The following is a 16,767-nucleotide window of genomic DNA, read 5'->3' on the forward strand; positions in this document are numbered from 1 at the left end:
TCATGTAATGATTGTACATAATTGTACAAGTGGCTATTGTATTGAGAATTTTCAATATGTTTTAGAACCATCTACAATCAATAATTAATTTGATTTTAATTGTATTAGCAATTGTAGAAATTAATCGTAAATAGAATGGATTGATAGGAGACATCAATTTTATGATTTTATTTTTATTTTTTTAGAGTGAATTGTGACTTGATTGAAGCCCAAAATTAATATATATAATTATCTCTGTACAAAGAAAGAAATACACAGATTTCATTGTTTGATATGGTATCAGAGCCACAATCTTTTTTTTTTTAATTGACACTTGTATTAAATTTGTTTTTCTCTCCTCTCTTCTCAATCTTTTTTCTCTTTCTCTCATCTGAGTCCCATCCATTTTTTCTTGCTCGTGGACCACGGTAACTTAGCTACTAGTATTGGGAGGCAATTCGTGTAATGGGCAGTGTTTATATCGGTCTAAGATTCAACACAAATACAAATATACTCTATATGAATTCCAGTTGTTTAACATAAATGAGTGTTGCGTGACATAAATTTTTTCACATCAAATTTTAGCAATACAAACTTAAAAACTGATTAACATAAACACGAATTTTTAATATCATATTCGTGTCACCTGATCTCTTTGAAAGTTTCTATCCCTAACAATATTATGTTACTACTAAATAGCTTTAAATGAGGGACGCCCTTAGCCACACAAAATAAGATACAGAGAAAAATAAAAGCAAGTGGCAAATATTAAGATATGTAAAGTATCTGCGTGCAAAAACATGCAAAATATTAAGTTACCTCTTTATCTCTCTTTCTTTCTTTGTTTTTTAACATGAAAATGGGAAATTGGGGTGGTGGCAAGTACGTGCCTTGTCCCCATTTTTTAGGCACGAAACAGGTAGGTTTACACCTCACTAGGATATGTTTAATTCCACCGATAACCCACTTTTAAGTTTATCCACCAAGGGGTGGTACGCGAAATTCTTCAAAAATTTCAGAAAATTGAATTTTTTTAAATTTTAAATTTATTGATATTATCATAAACTGAATTTAAAAATTATATTTTTAAAAATTGAGATTTTCTGAAAAAAAAAAAAAAAAATTCTCCTGTACGCTCCGAGTATTCCATCCTACAGCTGTGAAATACTTAAACCAAAACCACAACCTCGGTCATCTTATGTTGTGTTTTTTATACGTACGAGACTCGTTAATGTAAGAGTTCAAAATCCTTAACAATCTCACACATGTTTTGTATCAACATGATGAGAAAGAAAAAGTTTTAAAAGTGGGAGGTAGGTAAGTGAATCCGGGTTTCTTTATTAAAAAGTAGAAATATAATGTCAAAATAAAAAAAGAAAAAAATAAACACAAGACCTATACTTATTGCTTAAGTATGTACAACCATTTGCTTGTTTATTTATAGTAGCAGAAGTAATCCATCAAAGGTCACACATAAACAGGAACAAGAAGGACTTTGTGTTCTCATTTATCACATTCTCATTTGTCTATCTCTCTTTTGCAAACCCTGTTTCACTAATCTCTTGGAGATGGATTATCACTATATTCTGGTTGGGATTCTGGCTTGTCATTTGGCGTTTATGTTTGTTCTGTACAGTTTTGCAATAAAGAAGAAAGCCACAGGTTCAGGTTCAATTCATTTAAAAAGTAAAGGGTGTGCAAAGAAATCAGAAGATGGAATATTCTCACAAAAGACAACAGGAAATACAGACATCATCATTGTGGGTGCTGGGGTTGCTGGTGCAGCCCTTGCTTATACGCTTGGAAAGGTACAAGGCTTTTACTTCCTGCCCTTGTTTGAGTTTATACATTTCATCTGTATGATGGTTTTGCTTCAGTTATAATCTGGAGGAAAAAAAAAAATGAAAAAGAAACTTTTTATTCATATATCTGTTTATATGTTCCAAAGAAAAAGATTGCTGCCAAGTTAAAAGAAGTAATACTAATAAACAAAAAGAAGCTTCAAGAGAATGAAAGGCAACAAGAGTAAGTTTTATGTTCAATTTGATTAAGAAAATAAAAATAATTAGATCAAGTCTGGATAGAATATGGAACATTTGTTCCATACATAAAATTCTCTTATCTTTTTTTCCTTTTCATTTTTCCAGCAATCAGACAAAGAAAGTATAAAAATCTGTGAAAATTCTAATAATAATTCTTTTCCATGATCTGTTCTTAGATTCACTGGACTGGACTAATGTCATCAGAAAGTACTTGCATAATTATTTTACCAGATTCAATTTTATGCTTATAAGCTCCTTTTCATTTTTCTGTGGCATGATGCTGCAATGGTTGCTTTCTGGACTTATTAAGAGTTGACTTGAAAAATAAGATAAAATGCTTGAAAAGATGTTTTGGAGAAGCCTCTTATTTTTGAATGACTGGAGCATATGTTTGTTTTGAGAATGATCAGTGATCTTGCTTTGTGCTTCTTTATTGCAGGATGGACGGCAAGTGCATGTTATTGAGAGGGACTTGAGTGAACCTGATAGGATTGTGGGTGAATTGCTACAACCTGGAGGCTACCTGAAGTTACTTGAGTTGGGTATTGAGGGTAAGCAAGAAACCTGTCAAATATGACACAACTTGGTACCAATTTGAAGGATGAAAGATTTTGTGACAATTGAAGTATGCATTTTAGGTAACAACTCCCCTGATTCTGCTGATAATATTCATGGCACTTAACAGATGGATGTTTCAAATTATTGCAGATTGTGTGGATGAAATTGATTCTCAGAAAGTCTTTGGCTATGCTCTTTATAAGGATGGAAAAAACACCAAGCTGTCTTATCCCTTGGAAAATTTTAGCTCTGATGTTTCTGGGAGAAGCTTTCACAATGGCCGTTTCATACAGAGAATGCGAGAAAAGGCTTCATCACTTCCAAAGTACACATTTTTCCCAGCTTTTCTGAAAATTTATTTGCTATATGAAGTTCAACATTTGCACTCATATTGTGTTGAATCCTTCGTTTACATCCTCTTATAGTCTCATAATCTCAATTTTCTGCAGTGTGAAATTAGAACAAGGAACTGTCACATCTCTACTTGAAGAAAACGGAACCATCAAAGGGGTGTACTACAAAACCAAGAATGGACAAGAGTTCACGGCAAAGGCTCCCCTTACCATAGTTTGTGATGGTTGTTTTTCCAACTTGAGGCGTTCTCTTTGCAATCCTAAGGTAAGGATGCTACGTTTCTTTTCAGTTATATGAGAATTTTCTCAACTTGAATGTAAATGGGATTACTTGTTTAACTTCATAGATTTATTGCTGCTTAACAGATATCATTATTTCTGCAGGTTGAAGTACCCTCTCATTTTGTTGGTCTGGTCTTGGAAAATTGTAATCTTCCATATGCAAACCATGGACACGTTATCTTGGGTGATCCTTCACCCGTTTTGTTTTATCCCATCAGTAGCACTGAGATTCGCTGTTTGGTTGATGTGCCTGGCCAAAAATTACCATCCCTTGGTAATGGTGAAATGGCCCTTTATTTGAAAACTGTGGTAGCTCCACAGGTACCAATATATCTTTGCCTTGGCTTCATACTAATGAACATTCTTACACATCAAGCTAGATACCCTACATTTTTTTGACTAATTTGTGTTTCATATTGCTTCAACTAACTGAGAAAATTGTATGTTTCAGGTTCCCCCAGAACTGTATACTTCTTTTCTAGCAGCAGTTGATAAAGGAAACATAAGAACCATGCCAAATAGAAGCATGCCTGCCTCACCTTATCCTACGCCTGGGGCCCTTCTGATGGGAGATGCCTTCAATATGCGTCACCCTTTAACAGGAGGAGGAATGACTGTGGCTTTGTCTGACATTGTTGTGCTAAGGGATCTACTCAAACCTCTGCATGATCTGCATGATGCTTCTGCTCTTTGCAAATACCTTGAATCATTCTACACCTTACGCAAAGTAAGTATGATATGAATCTAATTTTGATCCTTCACCTAAGTTATTGCAATGCTTAACCTCCCGTGCACAAGGTGGAGATGATGATCGATTATACGCAGTCTTATCTTTATATTTTTACAAAAAAACTATTTTCTAGACTCGAACTTGTGACCTTCTGATCACAAGAAACAACCTTATAACTGCTTAAAGGCTCGCCCTCCTTATTGCAATGCTTAATCAAATGATAAATAAAAAAAAAGTACTAAGTGCAATGCCTCATTCTATTTGCAGCCAGTGGCATCTACAATAAACACATTAGCTGGTGCATTGTACAAAGTGTTCTGTGCATCCCCTGACCCAGCTAGAAAGGAAATGCGCCAAGCGTGTTTCGATTATTTGAGCCTTGGAGGTGTTTTCTCAGATGGACCAATAGCTCTACTCTCTGGTCTAAATCCTCGTCCATTGAGCTTGGTTCTCCATTTCTTTGCAGTGGCTATATATGGTGTTGGCCGCTTGCTTATACCATTTCCTTCACCACAACGGATGTGGATTGGAGCTAGATTGATATCAGTGAGTGTTTTTCATTTCCATTTTTTGCTTGAACATATAGAATATCTCAGACATCACTGCTAATCATTTGCTGCCACAATCTTATCAAATACTAGTAGCTATTGGCTACTAATGGTGTAACAAATTTTGAGTTTGAATCAAATTTTTTTCCTGATATTCCAGGGTGCATCAGGTATCATTTTTCCCATTATCAAGGCTGAAGGTGTAAGACAAATGTTCTTCCCAGCAACTGTGCCTGCATATTACAGAACTCCTCCTGTCCATTAGCAGAACATACATGAAGGAACAACATGGAATACATAAAACAGTTCCCACATTATTTGCACCAGTATTAGTCCACTATTTACCAAAAGGAATAAGAGAGTGGACTCCATTCCATAATTAGGAAAATGATTTTGTGCAACTGCAACCTGTGTTGTACCATAAAATTCTAAAATAAAAAAATGTTTTAACAAATCTTCCAAGCATCAAGAGTTAAAAAATTCTATGCTTTGTTTTCAATGCAGTTCACCTTTTTTTGGCTACTAGTATGGTATTGCCGTATACATTTCACTTAGATGAGAGGCAAGGTAAGTATATAGTATAGAAAGATGTCGTTGTAGCGTGACGATTGAAGCAACCATAATGGCCAAAAAATTGAAAATAGTATTGTCATTTGTCAAAGATTATAACTTTACTCAATTTATAAATAATTGGACTCTTCTTAAGATGGGAAGACTTTCTGCCATTTTAGAAAAGAAGACTTCTGAGCTACAACAAATTCTTATAGAGGACTTGCCAAACCTAGTTGCACTTTGCCACATAGCAATGAAATTTATAAAATAGGCATGAAGAACACAAATTGATCTATAGATCCTCCATTGTTTTGTTTGATCTCCCATTTGTTAAGGATAATTTGGTCATCATGGGAATTTCCATATCTGCTACTCATATTTTGTGACTTAGTTCATTGTGTGATCATGGTTTATCCACAATTTCTTGGGACAATGTATTTCTGTAACACCATTCGCAAAGTCACTTTTTGCAAATGTTGATTACATAAGGGTTAGGTAGTAATTGTAGTAGTAGTGGTTTACTATTAGCAACTTTTGATATGCATGAATGTGTATGTTATTACTCCATAAGCAACTTTAGATAGAATGTGGTCTGTTTCTATTTATCTATTACTTTTGTGCACAATCTGTATTCCTTTGCAGGCATGTTTTACGAAGTGGAATGTGTAAATAAAAATGAAAATTAACAGAGTGCTGTTTAATATAAATAATAAGAAGAAGACAAAAACATTTTTGGTTCATTTTGATTGAACATTTATATTTAACTTATTATGTATTTAATCATGTTTCATTTGCTCATAACTTTAAAATGTGTTTGTAAATTGCAAGAATATTAGTGTAGGGACGTATTCTTGTCTTATTGCTGTAATCTTAACCAAAACTAATAATTAAAAAAAATTAAAAATAAAAAATAACTATGAAATGATTAAAAAAAGGAAGAAGAAAATTAATAGAAAATTAATCGATTCGATGATATATGATAATGATTATTGTATAGTTTACTATTTTCAAGTGTCTTATGTATCTTACGAGTCTTCCTGTAACCATAGTATCGTACATATGTACGATATGGATTTATTTTTAAAGCAAAATCATATCAAATCCCTCGTAATTAAGATTGATTTTTAATTGTTTAAATTCAAGTCAGTCATCATCAAGTCTCATATATTTTGTAAGGATACACATATAATCATGTTATCCTAGAACTTGGACAATTAGGAATTTATTTTCAGAATAAAAAATATTTTCAAAATTCAAAATTAGCAACTAACATATATATATATATATATATATATATATATATATATATATATATATATATATATATATTAAAGAAGAAACTAACTTTGAATTTCTTATTACATTATGGAATACATTGAAAGAGAATTTTTTTCGCTAAAACTAAAATTGAAGATTTCATAATATATTTTTTATTCCAAATAAATATATTTAATTTAATTCATCGTTTTTTTAGAGATAAAGCCGATATTTATAAATTTATGAATAATTTACATACTTAACTTTAAAATAATTATATTATGAATGTACTAAAGGTGCAACGAAAATAAGGGAGGTGTATTGGATTAGGATTTTGAAAGATTTTTTTGAGATAAAAAATCTTATAGATTTTAAAAGACTATTTATAATTGGACGGACTTTAAAGACTTTTATAAAAGACATTTTTTACAATCAAGATTTCATAATATTGGATTTTAAAGAATTTTAATGGAATTTAAAAGATTTGAAAGACAATATAAATATATAATATTTTAAAAAACCATATGAATATTTAACAACATTCAAAATTACAAGAGTCAATAAAAAAATAACAAAGAAATCCAATGATATTAATAAAAAACAGTAAAACTTAATATAATTTTCTCAATTAATAAAACATAATATAATTTTTAACAAACATTCAAAATTACTTAGCAACAAATTATCTTCTCATTTGATATGAGCTATGCATATATGACTATAAGACCCAGTTTTTATTTAGTTATTAAAATAATTCTAAATTTACATATAGAACCTAAAGTTCATAACAAAATTTCATTTGAAATTTTTTGCAATTGATCTTGGAAACCTTAGAGTTTTTGTTCTACATGATGAAAGTTTTCTAACCATATATCATAAGCATGTTTTCATTCAGTATTCTAAGAAAATTTGGAATATGAACTTCTAGATTTTATTACATTAAAATTTAGAAAATTTCTCAAATTATTTTCAATCGATACATTAAAACCTTAAATTATTTTGGGGCTTTTGAAAAATAAGTTTTTAGTCATCTATTGATATAAAAATTGCTTGAAATTGCTTCCTATAGCGAAGGAATTTCGTTCATAAATGTATTGTTACAAAATATAGAGTTTATATTATAAAAGTTTCAATCTTTCTTTAAATTGATCTTGTTTCATTGATGTAAAACGAAAATTGATTTGAGAGTTTTATGTTATTTTTAATACAAAAATCATACATTTTTGTGCCAAGAAAATCGCGATCCATAGCTTGAAAAATCATTTTTTAAATTTCCAAAATCTCTCAAAAATCTGCTGTTTTTGAGATGGATTATATTATAATCTTGTTGGTTTGTTTTTTTTTGGGTTGTTTTGTGATGAAAATCGCTCAAAAATCTGTTATTTTTTAGCTTTGACGAAGCTCCCATGGCGGAACCCGATTTTGAGCGGGTCAACCCACTAAAGGAAGAAGAAAATAATGAATAGAGAAATCTCAAGAAATCTTAGGAGTTAGGGTAAGATTGTGAGAGATGCATCTTATTTATATTTCTCACTAAAAAGTCTCACAAAATACACACCAATAGAAAATCCATTAAAGTCGTAAGATTTTTGAATGCCACAAGATTGTTTTTACTTTGTTTAAAATCCTGATTGAATACCAATGATTTGGATGACTCTAAAATAATCTTTTAATATCCTAATCGAATACACGTGAGCTTCTATTAATAGTATTTATCGAATATTTAGAATATTCAGAGAATATCCGAATTCCATATTCCAAATTTTCTATTTTGATTCTATTTATTTTATTATATTTTTTATTGATTTTTTTGGTTTTACGATATACCCTATTAACTATATGAGATAACATTCTTCCAATAGAAGAAGTTTGACCCCCCCTAATACTATTTTAGTTTTCTTTATTTTTGGGGACTTATATTCCACTTTAATGTGCCTCAAAATCCGAAAGAATTCGGGGGGTCATTTCTTTTTTGATCTAGAACAAATATCTTCAAGAGATGAGAGAATTAAGAATATCCACTAAAAAGACTAATCCAATCCTTTTTTCAGTTCTTTAATATCCTAATCGAATATTAATGGATTTTTTTATGGAAAAAATGTGTATCATTTTAAAGGATGTAAAATTGTGTCATTTTAAGTGAGAGAAAGAGATAGATAAAGGAGGAGAGAGAGTGAACAAAAAAATATATAGATACGAGTTTCACCTCTTTTTGTGAAAGTGAAATGATATAAATTGTGTCATTTAGAAGGACAAACATTTTTCCTATTTTTTATTTATTTCTAATCAAGTCTATCCCAAAAAATATAATTAAATTTGTAAATAAAAAATTTATAAATATAAATTAGTTTAACTAATTTAATGTGGAATGGAAAATGGCCCAGCTTTTTAGAATTACCAAACGGACAATAGGGACCCCTAGGTGACCGAATCAACCCTAACCTTTCGTTAGAATACCCACCCTATACTATACCATCTTCTGTCTCTGTCTGTATACAGTGATATATATGCCATTGGATCTTACTCACTCTCTCTCTCTCAACACCCTCTTCTTCCTCTCATCTCCTCTCCTCTCCTCTCCAGGTAAACGAATGTCTCTGTTTCTATTTCCTTTCATTGCACTCTACCTTCAAAAATACAATACCTTGTTTCGATGCCCCATTTGTTATGAATTGTGTTCAAGGAAAAAAAATGTATTTTTTCAATAATGGTTCTTTAGTTTTTCAATTTTGTTCGATTTTATTTTGTGGGCATCCTGAGGTTGAGGTGTTTCATGTTGTAAATTTGTGTGCGATTGTTTCAACACTTGTTATTTATTTATTTTGATCATATTCTGCTTCAACAAAGCATTTACGTGTATGCCTTTCTACTCAGTTCTATTCTAGTCAACTAAGTTGGATTTTTTATTTGGGGCTTGTAAATAGCAGCTGCCTCTGGCGGTTGGAACTTGTATCATACTTGAGTATCATGTCCTCCATTTTATTTTATTTTTTCTGTTTAGAAAGGAATTTGCGAACATTTATGGTTGAGATTGGAATACTGATGGCAGATCATTGAATTTTCTATTGCTTTAAATCAATATCCATGTCATTCTGTATTGATTTTTTATTTTTTAATAAACATGTGAATACAAGTTGAGTTCCCTCAGTATCATTCGTGCAATGCTGACCTATGTTGCACCGACTCGGGACTCGGGACTCGGGACTCGGGACTCGGGACTCGGGACTCGGGACTCGGGACTCGGGACTCGGGACTCGGGACTCTTACACGTTAATTCTAAAAAATATTTGATTTCGACACATTGGGACACATTTTGATATTAAATAATAATTTAATTTATGTAGTGTATATTTTATTTAATATTCAATAATTTAACAAAAAGATAAAGGGGGAAAACCGGAGCATTCCTTCATGACTGAAAGGTCATGAGTTCGAATCCAGGAAACAACATCTTTGCAATTATGCAAGGGTAAGGTCGTGTATAAGGATTTCCTCCACCCCATACTCACTAGTCGGGTTTAACGGGGAGTTATTTTTTGGTTTTTAATTTAACAAAAAGATGAAGCTAAACTTATAATACCCATTAATTTTACAAAAAAATATAAAATATCACAAATATATACATTAAACTCAATAAAATGATAATTGTAATCCAACTTTGAACCCTTTTTTGAGTCTTTGCAATGCGTGTTGGAGTGTCGGACACGACACGTCGGGTTTTTTGAAGTGTCGGTGCTTCATAGATGCTAACTCACGAATGACCCAATGAATTTTAAGAAGGAAGATGCCATTAATGAATCTGAATTGAACGATGGAGGGTGTGAATGTCTGTATGACTTTGAAAGTGAATGAGGATAGCATTTTCTTATATGCATTTTAATAGTAAACGATAGTAAATACAGCATAGCTCTTAGGATTCTTCTTTCTTTGTAGTAGGCCATGTGTGGTTATGTGATTCTGTACTTGTAATATTTACAACTTTAAGTGCAATTTACCAGTTTCCACGTAAATGTATAATATGTTCTGATAAAATACATGTTTTTTTGGTAGATAATAAAATACATTTTAATGAACATATGATGCAAATCTAAGTCATTAAATAGGCTGTTATATAAAGAATAAAAAGGTACGTAAATAGTTCTATGTTGATTGACATATCCATGCATCGATGCCTGGGGGTAGTGAAAGATAATCAAGAGTTCCCACAGTTTCATGATCAGGTGAGGGTAAAGAAGCTAATTCAAACTTGAAGAAAAGTAATGGCTGAAGAACCTCATCTCACATCTCTTTCTGGCTAGGTGGGAAAAAGGCGAGAGTAGGATTCATTTTGGAACTTGGAGTATTAGCACACTTGCAAGTAAATCTATGAAAGTAGTTGACAACATGATTAGGAGGAAGATTAATTTTATGTGTCTAAAAGAAACTTAAGTGGGTCGATCGAAGAAAAGGACCGAATTGGACATGTCAAGTTTTAAGCTTTGATACATACGCGAGGTAAGATCTAGAAATGGAATAGGCATAACAGCATATAAGATTTGGAAATTAATATAGTGGATGCTAGAAAGGTTGGAGATAGGATCATAGCTTTGAAGTTTGTAGTGGAAAAGATACCTTGGATGTTATCAGTGTATATGGACCCCAAGCAGAGTTAGACGAGCAACAAAATATACAATTTTAGGAGGATTTGTAAGGTTTAGTTCATGAAATACCACTAGGAGAAAATATTTTTCTAGGAGGGATCTCAATGGACATGCTGGGAACAAATCTAGATGGTATGAGTTGCATGCGGGGTATGGTTTAGCGGAATTTAATGCAGAGGGTAAAGCTATTTTAGATTTTTCGTTGGTCCTTTATTTCAAATAACAAACATTTGTTTTAGGAAGCAAGAAGTGATCTTATCATGTACAAAGTGGGGTTGTTTGCTCACAAATCAATTTCTTTCTGGTAAAGAAAGCAAATAGAAAACTTTGCATGGGTTGCAAAGTCATCCCTGAAGAGAGCATGACTACCCAACACGGTTATTTTTGTTAAGGATATATGTGCTAGGATGAGAGTAAGGAGAATTTGCCAATACAAATCCCAAGGATCAAGTGGTGGCAACTAAGGGGAGGAAAGGAATGAGCTTTCAGATGGATATTTTAAAAGAAGAGATATGATAAGTACAAGAGAATGCTAACGATATGTGGGATGAGATAGCATGAAGTATTAGGAAGGTAGCAAAAGATACTTGGTGAATCAACTTTCAACATAAGGATAAAGAATCTTGATGATGGAATGCATGTGTTCAAGAGAATGTATAGTTAAAAGGGAGTGTTATAAAGCTTTGCATTTGCATAAAAATTATGAGGACTGGGAAAAATATAAGGTCGCTGGGTAGATACTAAGAAGGCGATGAATGAAGCAAAAGATAAAGCTTTCAAAGGGCTATACAATCTCTAGGTACCAAATGCGGGAAAACTATATTTATAGGCTTGCTAAAGGTAGACAAAGGAAGACAAGAGACCTAGATCAAGTGAAATGCACTAAATATGAAGCGAGTAAAGTCTTGGTCGCGAAACAAGATATCAACGAATAGTAGAAGGGTTATTTCGCAAGTTATTTAATGAAGGACATGTGACTTTAATGGACTCAGATATTTTAAACACTAGAGAAGAGGATCAAAATTATACCTTTTATCATAGAATTCGAGAGTTTGAGGTAAAAGAAGCACTAAAGAGGACGGGCATTGGACAATTAAAAAAGGGTTGGACCAGATAATATACCTATTGAAGTATAGAAGTGCATAGGGGAGACGGGTATAACCGGGCTCACAAAGTTGTTTAATGAGATAATTTGTAAATAACAAATTCAACCCAAAAGCTGAAGATGTTAGGTGAAGACACATGTATTATTTTATATTATATTATTTCTTAACATACCCTCTCACACGAGAATCTTTTTTGGACTTTGAAATGTGGATAATGCACAAGCTTTGTTATTTATTTTTAGTTTCCTTGTGCTTGAATTTGACTTTATTTAATTTTTATTAGAAGAAAAAGGGTGGCAAGGATCAAACTTTATACCACTTGGTCACAGGCTCTGATACTATGTAAAGAACTTATTAAATTCATAAGTTTAAGCTGTTAGATGAAGGCTCATGTATTTTTTGCATAATGAGATCTAAGCAAATACCAGATGAATGTAGGATAAGCACTTTGATACTTATTTATAAGAAGGGGGATATACGTAACTGTACTAACTATAGAGGGATTGAACTCATGAGTCATACTTTGAAACTATAGGAAAGAGTAATTGATTAGAGATTAAAACAAGATACTCACACTTCAGAAAACCAATTTGGTTTTATGCCTTAGAGGTAGAGCCGGCAAAACGGGCTCGGCTCGGCGGGCCAACCCGCCAAACGGGGCGGGGCGGGCTCATTTTTTGGCGGGTTGATAGCAGGCATAGGCAGGCCGAGGCGGGTCAGTATAAAATAGGCTCGGGCTGGCGGGCCAACCCGCCCAACCCGCCAAACGGGGCGGGGCGGGCTGACTCATTTTTTGGCGGGTTGATGGCGGGGCGGGGCGGGCCGCCCACTTTGCCACCTCTACTGAGAGGTCAGCTATGGAAACAATATACCTTTTGTGAGGTTTGGTGGAAAGGTATGGAGGAAATGAAAATACCTACATATAGTTTTTGCTCACCCTGAAAAATGCCTGTGGTAGGGTGAAAAGAGAAGTTTGGGGCAGGCTCTAGAGACGAAGGGAATTCATGTTACTTATATTAGGGCTATCAAGGATATGTATGATGGGGTTAAAACTAGTATGCAAACACATGGTGGGGCCACATAAGATTTCCCTTTACTATAGGATATAGGTTCACATCACGAGTCAACCTTGAGCTGTTAACTTTTTACCTTGGGTATCTTAAATCTATCATACAAAGCAATGGAGAAATAGATGGAGATGTAAATCATTGGATTCAAAGTGGGTAGATGAAATGAAGGAATGCTTTTTAGGTAGTATTTGTGATAGAAAGGTGTCTCTAAGTGTGTCTGAATGTTGAGTGATAAAGGGCCTACAAGAGCTTAAGATAAGTGTTGAGGAGATGAGGATATTGTGTTGGACAAGTGGTCATACAAGAAATGATAACATCAAGAATGAATGCATAGAGAGGGGGTAAGAGTGGCAATTATTGAGGAAAAGATGGTAGAATCAAGCTTAAGATGGTTTGGACATATGAGAAGTAGACTAATAGATTACCCATTTAGAACACTTGATTAGACGAAGGATAGCTCAATAATTAGAGGTAGCAGAAGACCAAGAATTAAAAAGGATTAAGATTTAAATGGCCTTTTTGAAGAATTTGTTATAAAGGAGAATTTAGGGTCAGCAGTGGCTACCCAGGGTCAGGATCTGGGTCAGGGTCAGGGCATACCTGAGGCTCGATGAGTGCTTGTAGTACTAACATGTAATCAACCAACTACGGACCCTGGCGAGATACAAACCCTAGCCAACTTAGTTGACATAGTCCATCTCCACTACTTGTGCTAACCGGTGTTGGCTTGAAGAATTGGTTTTTGACAAAATAGAATGATGCTGTTTGATCCATGCAGCTGACACCACCTAGGGGCTAAAGGCCTTAGTTGTTGTTGTTGTTGAAAAACATATCCATGCAATTGTGTCAGTGTTCTTACGTTTATATCATCATGATAATATTTATGATGCAATAATTTGTCTAAGAAGTTATTATTGTATTTCTGTAGAGTTCTGCTTGCCTGATAATCCTTAGTTTTTTGTTTACAGAAACCAGTCCCTTCTGATTATGTTTAATATTTTTTTTTTTGCTGGATTATTGCAGATTGGTTTAATGAGAAAACTCTTTTGCATATATTATAGAGAAAATGGTGCTGTTATTAGTTTATTACAGGTTTGAGTGGTTGATTATTACCTCATTGAAGTTAACATCTAATAACAGATAAGTAAATCTTGACTATGGAAGATTACAATTTTGTTGTTGGTCAAGAATTCCCTGACGTGAAGGCATTCCGCAATGCAATTAAAGAAGCTGCTATCGCACAGCATTTTGAGCTTCGTATTATTAAAAGTGATCTGATTCGCTACTTTGCTAAGTGTGCCTCAGAGGGCTGTCCATGGCGGATTCGTGCTGTCAAGCTCCCTAATGCCCCAACATTTACCATAAGAAGTCTTGAAGGGACACATACTTGTGGGAGAAATGCACACAATGGGCACCACCAGGCTTCTGTTGATTGGATTGTCAGTTTTATAGAAGAAAGGTTGCGAGATAACATCAATTATAAACCGAAAGATATTTTACATGATATCCATAAACAGTATGGTATAACTATTCCATATAAGCAAGCTTGGCGTGCAAAGGAGAGGGGACTTGCAGCAATTTATGGCTCTTCTGAAAAAGGATATTTCCTACTTCCTTCATACTGTGAACAGATAAAGAAAACAAATCCTGGAAGTGTTGCCGAGGTGTTTACCACTGGTGCAGATAACTGTTTTCAGAGACTTTTTGTTTCCTTTTATGCATCAATTTATGGTTTTCTTAATGGTTGTTTGCCCATTGTTGGACTAGGTGGTATGCAGCTGAAAAGCAAATACCTTAGCACATTACTTTCAGCAACTTCTTTTGATGCTGACGGTGGGTTGTTTCCACTTGCTTTTGGTGTTGTTGATGTAGAAAATGATGACAGCTGGATATGGTTCTTGTCTGAGTTGCATAAGGCACTAGAGTTGAATACTGAATGCATGCCACAGCTTATATTTTTGTCAGATGGGCAAAAGGGTATTATGGATGCAATAAGAAGGAAGTTTCCAAATTCTTCTCATGCATTCTGCTTGCGTCACTTAAGTGATAGCATTGGCAAAGAGTTCAAGAACTCTAGGCTTGTCCATCTTCTGTGGAAGGCTGCATATGCCACCACAACTATTGCATTTAAAGAAAAAATAGCTGAAATAGAAGAGGTCTCTCCTGAAGCTGCTAAATGGTTACAGCAATTCCATCCTTCCCAATGGGCCCTAGTATATTTTGAAGGAACACGATATGGCCATCTATCCTCTAATATTGAGGAGTTCAATAAATGGATTCTTGAAGCCAGGGAGTTGCCAATTATCCAGGTGATTGAGCGGATTCATAGCAAGCTTAAAACCGAGTTTGATGACAGGCGTTTAAAAAGTAGTTCATGGATCTCTGTGCTTGCCCCATCTGCTGAGAGGCAAATGATTGAAGCCAATAGCCATGCATCTACATATCAAGTCCTTAGATCAGATGAAACAGAGTTTGAGGTTCTTTCAGCTGATCGATCAGATATTGTAAATATTGGCAGCCATAGCTGTTCATGCCGTGACTGGCAGCTATATGGGATACCATGCTCCCATGCTGTTGCTGCTCTCAAGTCATGTCGTAAGGATGTCTATGCATTTACTAAGAAGTGTTTTACTGTTGCAAGTTACAGGGAAACCTATGTAGAGGATATAAACCCCATCCCAGGAAAACTTGAATGGAGAAAAACAGATGAGTCTGCCATGGTTGATGATATAGTAGTTGTACGGCCACCGAAATTTCGGCGACCGCCAGGACGGCCGGAAAAGAAACGGATTTGTGTGGAGGACCTTAATCGTGAGAAACATACAGTGCATTGTAGTCGGTGTAATCAAACTGGACATTACAAGACAACATGCAAAGCAGAGATGATTAATAGTATAGAACAGTTTTAGTATGGTTAATTTTGTACTATGTAGTTCACCAAAGAAGTAGTTTATTAGCATGTAGAGACCTTATGTTTAGGACTAGGTCATGTAAGATAGGTATATATCCCTTGTATTAAAAATCACGGGTGTAACAGAAATTAAGTTTTGAACATTGGCAGGTATGTAATCAGAAGTTGTTAAAGATTATTTGAAGCATGGTTTTAGATGGGAGAAAGAAGAGGATGAAAAAATTCCTCCGATGCAATTGTCTTCTTTTTAGTGTTTTCTTGTCTCTAAATCTTGCCATTTGTTTTGAACTAAAGAGGTTCTTTCAGTTGCTACACCTTGAATGCATGTCTATACTTGTTTTTTCCTGACTGCTGTAATGAAGTTATATTAGCAGAAACACTCACCCCCCCCCCCCCCCCCCCCCCAAAAAAAAAAAAAAAAAATCTATTTTTACTCTAAACAAGCACACTTAAGTATTAACTACGAATGAAAAAAAATAAGGGAGCAACAATTATTAATATTTTTCCTTTGATGCAATAGACAATCTTGGCATAGTTTTGTGGGTAATAAAAAATTTAAATTTTGTGATGTCTCTTGAATTACCTTTTGTTAAGTAATTATACTATTTTAAAAATCAAATAAAGTATAATTTATCTTGAGTTATCCCTTATTTTTTTTAGCAATTCAATTTAATGCAAAACATTGCAGTTGCCTAGATGATTGGATACGAATTTAAAAGAAAGGAATTCCTCCCAAATT

The 16,767-nt window shown here is 33.9% G+C and overlaps 2 protein-coding genes across 3 annotated transcripts; both read left to right on the top strand.

Annotated features, from left to right (window-relative positions):
• Positions 1-1,547: 1,547 nt before the first annotated feature.
• LOC133283546 (squalene monooxygenase SE1-like) lies at positions 1,548-4,930 on the top strand. The gene is made up of 8 exons (XM_061480414.1): positions 1,548-1,787; positions 2,461-2,572; positions 2,730-2,904; positions 3,029-3,197; positions 3,317-3,535; positions 3,666-3,941; positions 4,212-4,490; positions 4,653-4,930. The coding sequence occupies exons 1-8, from the start codon at positions 1,548-1,550 to the stop codon at positions 4,755-4,757; spliced, it is 1,575 nt and encodes a 524-aa protein (XP_061336398.1). The 3' UTR covers positions 4,758-4,930.
• A 3,893-nt stretch (positions 4,931-8,823) lies between these two features.
• Positions 8,824-16,236, top strand: LOC133283559 (uncharacterized). Of its 2 annotated transcripts, XM_061480433.1 has the most exons (3): positions 8,824-8,884; positions 14,141-14,794; positions 14,990-16,236. In XM_061480433.1, the coding sequence occupies exons 2-3, from the start codon at positions 14,275-14,277 to the stop codon at positions 16,024-16,026; spliced, it is 1,557 nt and encodes a 518-aa protein (XP_061336417.1). In that variant the 5' UTR covers positions 8,824-8,884; positions 14,141-14,274; the 3' UTR covers positions 16,027-16,236. The 2 variants fall into 2 exon arrangements, with proteins under 2 accessions (XP_061336417.1, XP_061336416.1); XM_061480432.1 differs by having other exon boundaries at positions 14,141-16,236.
• Positions 16,237-16,767: the final 531 nt, after the last annotated feature.

Source organism: Gastrolobium bilobum, unplaced genomic scaffold (assembly GCF_033153095.1).
Source record: "Gastrolobium bilobum isolate Gb01-03AN ecotype WA unplaced genomic scaffold, APGP_CSIRO_Gbil_v1 utg9509, whole genome shotgun sequence".
In the NCBI taxonomy this organism is placed as follows: Eukaryota; Viridiplantae; Streptophyta; class Magnoliopsida; order Fabales; family Fabaceae; genus Gastrolobium; species Gastrolobium bilobum.

Coding starts and splice junctions, on each gene's coding strand:
- LOC133283546 (XM_061480414.1), top strand. CDS start 1,548: ATGGATTATCACTATATTCTGGTTGGGATTCTGGCTTGTCATTTGGCG. Junction 1,788..2,460: donor TTGCTTATACGCTTGGAAAG/GTACAAGGCTTT, acceptor TCTTTATTGCAG/GATGGACGGCAAGTGCATGT. Junction 3,942..4,211: donor CATTCTACACCTTACGCAAA/GTAAGTATGATA, acceptor TTCTATTTGCAG/CCAGTGGCATCTACAATAAA.
- LOC133283559 (XM_061480432.1), top strand. CDS start 14,275: ATGGAAGATTACAATTTTGTTGTTGGTCAAGAATTCCCTGACGTGAAG.